Source organism: Enhydra lutris, unplaced genomic scaffold (genome assembly GCF_002288905.1).
Source record: "Enhydra lutris kenyoni isolate GAN:26980312 unplaced genomic scaffold, ASM228890v2 scaffoldscaffold122, whole genome shotgun sequence".
In the NCBI taxonomy this organism is placed as follows: Eukaryota; Metazoa; Chordata; class Mammalia; order Carnivora; family Mustelidae; genus Enhydra; species Enhydra lutris.
This window is the reverse complement of record NW_019154206.1, coordinates 400,021-411,186: the sequence shown is the minus strand read 5'-3', so window position 1 is coordinate 411,186 and position 11,166 is coordinate 400,021. Positions and strand designations below refer to the sequence as shown.

The following is an 11,166-nucleotide window of genomic DNA, read 5'->3' as shown; positions in this document are numbered from 1 at the left end:
CAAGGTCGACGGGTCGCCGCCATGTTTGGCGCGCGCCCAGGTCACTAAGGGATGAGCGCGGAAGAGCTGCCGAGGGTCTTCTGATACCCGCTGCACTCACGTGGTGTCCCCTGGGAAAGCACTTTCCGGTGCCGGGCCAGAGATCTGCCCTGGCTGAAGACTTTCTCACATTTGTGACACTTAAAGGGTTTCTGTCCAGCTTGAACCCTCCGACGGGGAAGGAGGACCGCAGGCTCGCGGACGGTCTTCCGGCTCAGGCGGCGTATGCAGGGTCCGGCGCCCGCGTGGACGCACCGGCGCTGCATGAGGTGTGCGCCGCGGCTGAAGGCTTTGCTGCACACACTGCACACGTAGGGCCGCTCCCCCGTGTGCACCCGGTAGTGCTCGGTGAGGTGCAACATCTAGATGTAGGCCTTGCTGCGCTCGTTGCACTTGTGGGGCCCCTCCCCGGTGTGCGTCCCAGGTGGAGGGTGAGGCGGCGCTCTGCACGAAGACCCTTCCGCGGTCCCCACACACAGAGGGCTTCTCCCCAGTGTGGATCCCTTCGTGCCGGGTGAGGAGCGTGCTCTGGCTGAAGGTCCTCACGATTCTCCACCTGCGTAGGGCCGCTCGCCCGTGCGCACCCGCTGGTGTTTGGCCAGGAAGGAGCTCTGGCCGAAAGAGTGGCCGCGGTGCCCGCAGGGGTGCGGCTTCTCACCCGTACGTGTCCTCAGGAGCTTGCGGAGGGAGCAGCTCTGGCTGAAGCCTTTCCCACATTCCCGGAGCGCCGCGCTCGTGCTCGGCCAGCGAGGAGAGGAGGCCGAACGCCCTGTAGCACATGCGGCACTCACAAGGCCTCTCCCCGCGTGGGTCCTGTGGGAGACCAGGAGGCCTGAAGACTCGGCAAAGGCTCTGCCGCACTCACAGCGGGCGAACGGCCTCTCCCTGGTGTGGACTCGCTGAGGCTGCGCGAGGTGCGAGCTCCGGCTGAAGGCGCACCCGCACTCCCCACAGCTGAAGGGCTTCTCGCCCGTGTGCACCCGCCGGTGCTTAACAAGCGAAGAGTTCTTGCTGGAAGGCCGGCCACACTCCCGCCACAGTATGGCTTCTCGCCGGTGAGCGTTCTCTGGTGTTGAACGAGATGTGTGCTCTGTCCGAAGGCCTTCCCACACTCCTCGCACGTGTAGGCCTTCCGTTTACTGGGAATCCGTGGAGAGCCCACAAGTTGTGTATTCTTTTCTTTTCTTTTTTTTTTTTTTTTTAAGATTTTATTTATTTATTTGACAGAGATCACAAGTAGGCAGAGAGGCAGGCAGAGAGAGAGGAAGGAAAGCAGGCTCCCTGCTGAGCAGAGAGCCTGATGTGGGGCTCGATCCCAGGACCCTGGGATCATGACCTGAGCCGAAGGCAGAGGCTTTAACCCACTGAGCCACTCAGGCGCCCCCAAGGTGTGTATTCTTGCCAAAGCCATCTCTCCCCACCCACCACACACCAGCGTGTCTCCCACAGTGTGAGCTCCCTGTGGGTGACTGGGTCTGGAAAAGAGCGGGGGGCTTCCATACATACACTCTCTTCTTGGCAGGGTGCCCCTGATCTAGGACTGAAAGGCAGGTGAGGCCCTTTTTGCCAACGTGGCTTGTGGGAGCTTGAGCACTGAGAGGACCGGTGCTCAGTGAGGAATGGGTGCCAGGAGAAAGTCCCTGCAAGGCTCCACTCTGGGCTCCTCTTCCCCTGGCTGAGTGTCATTACTTGGCATTGTCTCTCCACCACCTGGCCTTCCTACTCTGTGGCTTCTTTCTGGATGGTGTGCCAGAAATCCTGCCCTGTAAGTCCCACTGTCTTCGGACCCTGAAGCAGAGCATCTTTCTCTAAAGGCAGCCATGCAGCTTGGGGCCCAGGCTCTGTGTCTGAAAAATAAGCAAAGAAACATGCTCAAGCCCTAACCCGACTGTGCACTGAGTCTGAAGGGGACGGACAGAACCTCAGTCAGACTGGAACACACAGAACTGCGCCTTTCAGTGGCATTCCTGCAGCTGAGGACAGAAGATTGAAGAGATCAAGGTCCAGAAGACCACCACAGGCTTGTTGACTCCTTAGGACTTATAGGACTCGACAAAGTACCACACTGTGGCTGTGACTGATTAGAGCAAAAGGACACCAGGCAAAATCCATGATGGGAAAAGGCACAGGGGGCAGAGCCCTCTTCCAGTGGAGCCACACAGCGTGCACCAAACCCCTCCTACACTGGACGTGAACAAAGTGTATTCTCTGGTTTGTTCGAGACTCTGTGCCCAGGGTTTGACTGCGGGCTGGCCACATATGCACCCATTGTGTAGCACCTACCAAAATCCCACACTCTCAGAAGTAAAATAGGCATTCAGTATAAACGACACTGTCTGGACAAATAATCTGGGCGCAGTGAGACACCCTTACCATTTAAGACATGGTGGGAATCCTCCCACGATCCATGTTCCCAGGCCAGTCAAAGGCCAACCCTGCACCAGGCCTTTCCAAGAATGGTGGCCACAGGCCTGCTGTCAAGCCTCTTCTGCATGGTAAGGAAGGAAAATGGCAGAATGGAACACAGAAAGGCTAGGGGCCAAGGCCACCAAGAGCCACCCCACCTGTCAGCTGCCACTGGGGGTGTTTTACAACCACACCCTTACCACAACATGGCCTAGTCAACATAATGGAAAACAGTCAAACAAAAACCGGGACATGAGCGTTCATAGACCACTATTGCCAGAGGTTAGAAGCCAGACACAAAAAGACCACACATAGTATGACCTGTATCTATAGGAAAAACAAATGGATTTATACAAATACATTTATATAAACTTCATTTATATGAAATGTCAGAACAGGCAAATCACAGAGACAGGAGGCGGATTAGTGCCTGTCGCGTGTCAGGAAGTGATCCCTAAGTGACTATCGGTTTTGTTTTCAGGCTTCTGCCTACTGGCTCTTTTCTGGTCGATATATGTCGCACCTCTTTGCCCCAGGAGGAGAAATAAACTGATCTGAACTATAGTATTGTAACTATGGTGACCACAGTTCCAAAACTGTATTGTGTACCTCACATTTCCTAAAGGAGTTCATTGTAATCTTTCTCGCCACAGAAAAAATATCACAGCTATGTGAAGTGATGGATATATCAATTAGTTTGATGGTGGTGATCATTTCATAATGTATATGTATTTCTTTTTTTTTTTTTTTAAAGATTTTATTTATTTATTTGACAGAGAGATCACAAGCAGGCAGAGAGGCAGGCAGAGAGAGGAGGAAGCAGGCTCCCTGCTGAGCAGAGAGCCCGATGCGGGGCTCGATCCCAGGACCCTGAGACCATGACCCGAGCCGAAGGCAGCGGCTTAACCCACTGAGCCACCCAGGCGCCCCTGTATATGTATTTCAAAACATCATGTTGTACAGTTTAAATATATACACTTTTTGTCTGTTATTATACCTGAAAAAAAACTGGGGGGAGGAAGATTAATTTTAAAAAACACTTGATCTGGTAGATGCTAACTTCACTCATCTGGACCTCTTGGGACACCTCTCTCCATAGTCCAGGGATCTTCCCACTGCTCCTGCTTGGAGATCACATCTGGTTTGCAATCGGGAAGTCCTGCGCATCGTTAGAAAGTAGGAGGGAAATATTGATGCTATTGTCACAAGCCAGCCAGACCCCAACAGACCCAACAGGGCAGCGTGTGTGCCCCAGGCACAGGAGGTCTCTCTCTGGTGATATGGGGTAGGGCGTCCACTCTGCACAGACGGGAACCAACTGGAGGACACAGGTCAGAGCAAGGACATACCTGGGTGTGGGGTACTGGGGACAAGGCAGGGGATAAATATGTACATGTATGTGTGAGCACACATGGAAACGCACACACATGGGACATGGTTGAAGAAGTGACAGGAAGGCCTCCCCAGGGACACCAAGTTGCCATAGTTCCTCAGCATCATGTCATGGTACAGGATCCTCTGTGTGGGGCCCAGCAGCCCCCACTCCTCCCATGTGAAGTCTATGGCCACGTCCTTAAATGTCACTGGCTTCTGAAACATCCCACATACGTTGGCTCAGCCATGGACCCCATCTGAACAGGGCCAGCCGCATGGGGAACAGTAGGATGTGAATGTTCTGGGAAACACCCTCTTGTCATGGGGGAGGGGCGTGGCTCATGCTGTGAGTGGCGCTGTTAACACCTTGACACTGGGTACTGCAGTCTCACCTGAATTATTGTGTTGTCTCCAAACTCCTGTTAAAGCTTTACTCCTCAGCAAGAAGGTAATGAGAAATGCAGCCTTTGGCGGGAGAATTAGGTTTAGATGGGGTCATGAGGACGGGACCCCACAATGGGACTAGTGCCCTCATAAGAAGAGGGAGAGACCAAAGCATGTGTGCTCTCGTCTCCCTCCCTCCCTCAGTGTGTGAGGACACAGAGAGAAGGTAGCTCATTAGGAAGCCAGGAAGAAAGCGCTCACCGGAACCCAACCCTGTGGGCACCCTCATCTTGCACTTCCAGTCTCCAAAACCGTGAGGGATAAATTTGTTGATTAAGCCACACGTTTCACGGTATTTTGCTATAGGAACCTAAGCAGATTAAGACACAGTGATGCCTCATCCCTTCCCAAAGCACTCAGGTTTGTGGCCTTAGAGAGACAGCTGGATGGCCCCTGTCAGCCCCCAACAAAGCCATCTGTCACACCTGTGTGGCCTACATCCACTTTAGGGCTGGGCAGGGGAGGCTTGGAGGATGTGATGGCATCCAAGACCAGCCACATGTGCTCTGGGACCAGTAAGTGTCCCCAACCTGGACTTTTTGCCCCATGGCAGCACCCTGAGACCATGGCAACAATCCCTCTGCCTTTGTGTGGCTGTCTCCCTGGGGACCCCATGAATAAAGGGCCTGTCAGCAGGCACCATCAATTTCAGAGGAACTACTTACCATCAATACTCAAAGCCCCCAACCACCTTTCTAAATGCTGCTCGGTGCCCCCATTCACTCATTTACCCTTTAACATTTTCCTGGTGTCGGCATATGCCAGTCCCTGCTCTGTCCTTTTCCTGGATGTTGGCTGGTAAACAGGGTGACCATAAAGAGCCTGTGTTCCAGATTGGTCCAGGCATGAATTTAATCCAAGGTGCCCTAGACTGACAGGCTCACTCAGCCCCACCGTGGAGTGAAGGGAGAAGGAGAGGAAGAGGAGGAAGAGAGCCCTGGCCACTGAGGAAGGGGCCCTGCCCCAGGACTCATGCTCCTTGGGAGCTGTGGCTCCATTCCAGTGGCGAGTGGTCGAGCATCACAGAATCAAGAATAGAAAGGAGGATGCCTGCTGAGATGACTGACATTTCTGGAAACTCATGTGTAAGGCATCTGCTGGCAATGCAGTATCTTGGGCCTTGGGCTTGTCTTCCTTGATGCTCCCCTGAGAAGGAAGAGCTGGCGGAGGGGAGCGGATGTGAGGGAGGCCAGATCTGCCCTCAGGCCCCAGAGGCCCAAGCCCCAAAGTCTCCTCACCTCACATCCCTCCCCTTGCCAGCTGCTAAACTCTTTCCCAGGGGCTCTGGCCCTCCTGGTCCAGACTCTCCCATAGGTGTTTCCTCTTGCACTGCTCGCCCTGGGTCTGCTCCCTCCTGCTTATCCTCCAGAACTTGGCAGAACCACAGCCCTCAACATTTACTACATGCCAGTCATGATGTGGGCACCTTTCATTGGCTTGCTTGATTCTCATTCTGTCCCTATGGGGGATAGTTAGGATCGACACTACCTGATCCATTTTACAGGAAGGAAACTGAGGCATCGAGGGGTAAGATGTTTGCTGCAGTATAACTTTTCCATGGAGGCACCCCCACTCTTGTCCCCATCCATTACCAGCCAAGATAGTGAGTCCTGTGGAGAAGGCTGTGTCCACATAGACAGATGGGGTGACCCACACACCCCAGAATTAGTCTGGGGATGTGACAGCCTACCTGGGCTCTTATAAAGGGGTCTACACAGCCACCATGGGTCCACAGTGACCCAGAGGATGACAAATACTTGGAGTACGAAGCCCTGGACCCACAGCTCCACTGTGACCCACTAACAGGCCATATCCCTGCTCTGGGCCAATTTCTTCCTGGGTACAAAAAGCACAGACTCCAGGGAGGATGGATGGCATTATGTCTTAGAAAGTCTCTGTGAAATAAAACATAGGACCACCGCATGGTGTCCTTGCTGCCAGAAGGCACACCACCTTTACAACCTTCATCCCGTCCTGGCTCCTACACTGGGCCGGGGGTCACTGAGGTCAGGGCCCCAAAGAAAGCAGCCCTCTGATATGATCCTTGGAGGCTGGGCCTCAGACCCCTGCCTCTAAAACGGGGGACTATCTCTGAGCCAAGACCAAGTCCCTGAGAGCAGCTGCAGCTGCCTGTGTTGCAGCTCCATGTCATCCCTAGGGCGCAAACTTCTCAAGGGCTGGCTGTGCAATTCTGGCCAAGTGCCCTAATGTGAGGAAAAAGAGGTACTATCATCACTGTTCTACAGGAAGGGACAGGGGGTCAGAAAGAGGTTAAATCAAAGATACAAAGCAAGTGATGGGTGAGGATCTGAACCCACACAGTGATACTTGAGTCTGGTTTCAAAAAGATATATTTTTAGTAGATTCATGAGTGCTCAGCTGAATGAGGTTTTTTTCCTTAAGATTTTATTTATTTATTTGACAGAGAGAGAGATCACAAGTAGGCAGAGAGGCAGGCAGAGAGAGGGGGAAGCAGGCCCCCCGCCGAGCAGAGACCCCAATGCGGGACTAGATCCCAAGACCCTGAGATCATGACCTGAGCCAAAGGCAGAGGCTTAACCCACTGAGCCACCCAGGCGCCCCATAGTTGAATGGGTTTTGGCCAATCCACACACCTGTATAGCCACTGTCCAGATCAAGCTCTAGAACTTTCTGTGAGGATGGAAATGTTCTGGAGCTATACTGTCCAATTGATCAGCCATCAGCTCCAAGTGGCTACTGAATGGTAGAAAAACAGGTGGTGTGATTGAGAAACTGGGTGTCTAATTTTTTTTTTAAAGATTTTATTTATTTATTTGACAGATCACAAGTAGGCAGAGAGGCAGGCAGAGAGAGAGGAGGAAGCAGGCTCCCTGCCAAGCAGAGAGCCCGATGTGGGGCTCAGGATCCTAGGACCCTGAGATCATGACCTGAGCTGAAGGTAGAGGTTTAACCCACTGAGCCACCCAGGCGCCCCCTGGATGTGTAATTTGAAGTTTAACTGATTTACATTTTTAAAAATATTTTATTTATTTATTTGACAGAGATCACAAGTAGAGAGAGAGGAGGATGCAGGCTCCCTGCTGAACAGAGAGTCCGATGTGGGGCTCAACCCCATCTCAACCCTGGGATCATGACCTGAGCAGAAGGCAGAGGCTTCAACCCACTGAGCCACCTGATTTACATTTTAATATCTCCACGGGGCTCTTAGTTACCATTCAGACAGCTCACACTAGGACATTCAGCACCGTGGACAGCTCCAGATGGGCATCCTTTCCGGGAAAGTCCCTCCCGGGCCCCAGCGTGACTACTGCCGGGATTTCTGGCAACACACAACTTGTTCCTATTCTTGAACTTCACACAAAGTAAATTATATGCTGTGTAACAGTTTGTAGTCTCTGCCCTATGCTTTCAGGTTTACAGACAGCACTGGCAGCAGACTCCTGTCAGGATGCCTCTACAGGGACTGTCTGGGGACAAAGTGAGATACAGATAGGAAAGTGCTCTGAGGGAAAAGCAATAGTCCCAGCCATCCTGAATTCAAGTCCTGTGAGACTCCCAGGAGTGAAGGGCTCACGTGAGGCCCTGATGTACCGCGTGCCCACCCCTTCCTCCCAGTGTCATTCCTAGACTGGAAAGAGTGAACATGAGGGATAAGTGGAATCTGTCAGACCTAAGATCAAATCCATCTCACCACTCTCTGCTGGGTGATCTTGGCTTGCTCAGTTCACCTAAGGCCTGGGTTTTCTATCTGTAAAACTGAGTAATAGTATCTTTTGCAGAAAGGTGACTGTTCACTCATTCATTTAACAAATATGCCATGGACTGTGCACCACACCATGAAATTTGTAGTCTATGATAAATGGGAATGCTAAACAAAACAAAACAACACAACATAATGTAGATGGGTGTGGCACCTGTTTTGAATCAAGTGGCCAGGGAGGGCCTCTGAGGTAATATCTACGTTTAAATGCTATTCAGTGCCCAGAGGCTGGGCAAAGGGTGAGCCCTGGAAAAAAGCAGGAATCAGGTTATGCAGGGCCCAGAAGGCATGGGAAGAAGTGTGGATTTGGTCACATCAGGGTTTAGCAAGTCAGTCCCACAGCCCATTTCTGTACAGACTGTGAGCTAAGAAGAGTTTTTCCATTTTTAAGTGGTTGGGAGGGAAAAATCATCAGAAGATTAATGTTACATGAAATTCAGATTTCAGTATTCGATAAAGTTCTGGATTTCATCAGGGGAAAAAAACACGTGGGTATGTGTTTTCTCTCTTGTTAGATTAAGGACCTACCTGACATCTTGGGTTTTGCCTCTTGGCCTACAAAGCTGAAATGTTAGCTACCTGGTATTTACAGGGAGAGTTTGCCAACGCTGCTGTGACAACCAGGGCAGGGATAGAAGGCTTAAGGGAGAGGTGGCCTCACCACTCAGGGTTTAAAAACCTCTCTGGTGCGGTGCAGAGGGCAACAGAGGCAGGAAGGGGAGGCAGGAGACCCGTGAAGAGGTGGTCGTCTGGACTAGGCTGAGGATGGCAGGGCAGTAGAGTGAGGGCAGCAGGGCATATTCTGAGGGAAAATCTGGTTTCTGAAAATGTCCAGCCCTGTGACCACCACCTTGACATGTGCCTCACCTGGCTCCTCAGGCTCCATTGCCTGCCACTCTGCTCTGTCTCTTGGCTGCTTGACTTCAGCAGCTACAGGATAGGGAGCATGTGGTCTTAGTCCCAGACAGAGATCCCAGGTTGTGGGTGAGTCTTGCAGAGATGGATTCCAGTTCCCAGAGCTACTGCCTCCTCCCATCTACTCCCATACAGCGGTCAGACTCCTGGCTTTCACTTCAGGACTCAGGGCTGGGATTCTGGAAAATGAAATACTGCTGGATGAGCGAAGGCACTAGGGAGCACGTGTGGCCATACACATGAGCATTCCTGGGAAAGACCCAACTGCCTCCTTCCTCCAAATGGAAAACATATGTCCACACAAAAATCTGTATGTTCACAGTACCATTATTTGGGTAAACAAACTGTGGTATAGCTACACAATGGATTATTATTCAGCTATTAAAATTTTTAAAAATTTAATGAAATACTGATATATGGCACAACATGGATTTGAAAAACATTTTGCTCAGTGAAAGAAGCCAGACACAAAAAAGCCACATACTGTTATGATCCCATTTATATCGCATGTCCAGAACAGAGACAGATTAACAGAAAGTAGATTAATGGTTGTCAGGGGCTGGAGAAAAGAGGACTGGGAGTGATGGCTAAGGGATACAGGCCACAGGCACACACCTGAGGTCACACCTGCAGACACAAAGGGGGTGTCATACATACAAAGCGTCCCTTCCCCACAAACATGCATGGTGACACACCTGACCACCCACACATACCTGAGGTCTCATCTGCACACACAAGTGGTGTCACACATGCAATACACTCTTCCCTTTTGACATACACAAGCGGTAACACATCCAGTCAAATGCACATACCTGAGATCACATCTGCACACCCAGGCACTGACACACTGGGCTCTCCTACACACACCTGCGGTCTCATCTGCACACACAAGTGGTGTCTCACCAGCAAGACATCCTTCCCCTCTGAAACGCACACGCGGTGACACACTTGGCCACACGCACACACCTAGGGTTACACCTGCACACATAAACACTGACGCCCTGGGTTCCCACACATACCTGAGGTCTCATATCCACACGCAGGTGGTACCTCACATACCAAACACCCCTCCTCTCCAACACGTACACGTGCAGTGCCACATTTGGCCATCCACAGCTGAGGTCTCACGGGCACGCGCAGGTCTCTCCTTCGCAGCCTTCCGCATGCGCTCTCGCCCACGGCCCCTCCTTTCTCCTCCGTCCCCCAACGGCGTCCCCGCGACCCATCCCCGGGTCCGCGTTGCCCTCCGGGACCCGCCCAGCTACACAGTCACTACCACAGCGTGCACAGACGGGCCTCGTCGCGCCTCACACTCACAAAAGCCCTCAGGCCGAAACCGCGGACTCACCAGCACCGCCCCTCACAGAGCGGCGCGGCACCGCCAGCCGCCGGAGTGCGCACACTCGCCAAAGCCACTTCCGGTCCGCTTTTCCGCCGATGGCCCGAACGCCGAGTTCGGGACTTTATCTCCCAGAGGGCACGCTGCAGGCAGGGTGGCCGGGGCGGGATGAATGGCCTTCTGGGAAATGAAGTCCAAACGGCGACGGCGCCGGGGAGGGATCGTGGGAACGTGGTTGTTCTGCGCCGCCGGCGTGTGGGACCCAACGGACACCCACACGCGTAGGCTATTTGTTTTTTCATATACGGCGTCCTTTTTTGGTTTGTTTTCGCAAATGCACGTACATCCATACATGTCTACATAGTTTGAGGAATTTTCTCCAGTGAACTCTGCTTCCCTGTGAAGTTTCAGCAAATGTTCGCAAAGAACTGGAGCATTGTTTCGCCTACCCAAGAAAGGACACTGAAACCCACGATTACCGACTCCGTGGTCTGTATGCTAATTTCTCCCAGTGACGTCCTACCTACCTTTTTGTTTTCCTCTTTTATCCAAGCCCAGATAAAAAAAACCACGCACTGCTACTCTGCTGACCCCTGATGTGCAGTCTGGCCTTCTCTATCCTTCTCACTGATCAGTTGATCACAAGAGATTTAAAAATATCCCATCATCCACTTACCTTCGAACAGCATTATGCAAAACAACTTTCTAGAGATGAGGGAGATGTTCTGTTTGTAACTAGTGAGCAGTTTAAATGTGGTTGATGTGATTGAGGAATTCAATTTTAATTTTGGGTGAATTTAAAATTACATTTAAATAGCTACATGTGGCTAGTGATTACCACGTTGAACAACTTAGAACATCTGAAAGATGTTCACTTTGGCTCTCCTTACAAGAGACCTATGGGAGA

General features: G+C 51.9%; 1 protein-coding gene across 1 annotated transcript; it reads right to left on the bottom strand.

Annotated features, from left to right (window-relative positions):
- Positions 1–581: 581 nt before the first annotated feature.
- On the bottom strand, positions 582–10,948 carry LOC111139847 (zinc finger protein 586-like). Its single transcript, XM_022492256.1, has 4 exons — positions 10,936–10,948; positions 10,285–10,402; positions 9,536–9,547; positions 582–1,050 (listed from the first exon to the last, which is right to left on the bottom strand). Exons 1-4 carry the CDS (start codon positions 10,946–10,948, stop codon positions 582–584), a joined length of 612 nt encoding a protein of 203 aa, XP_022347964.1.
- Positions 10,949–11,166: the final 218 nt, after the last annotated feature.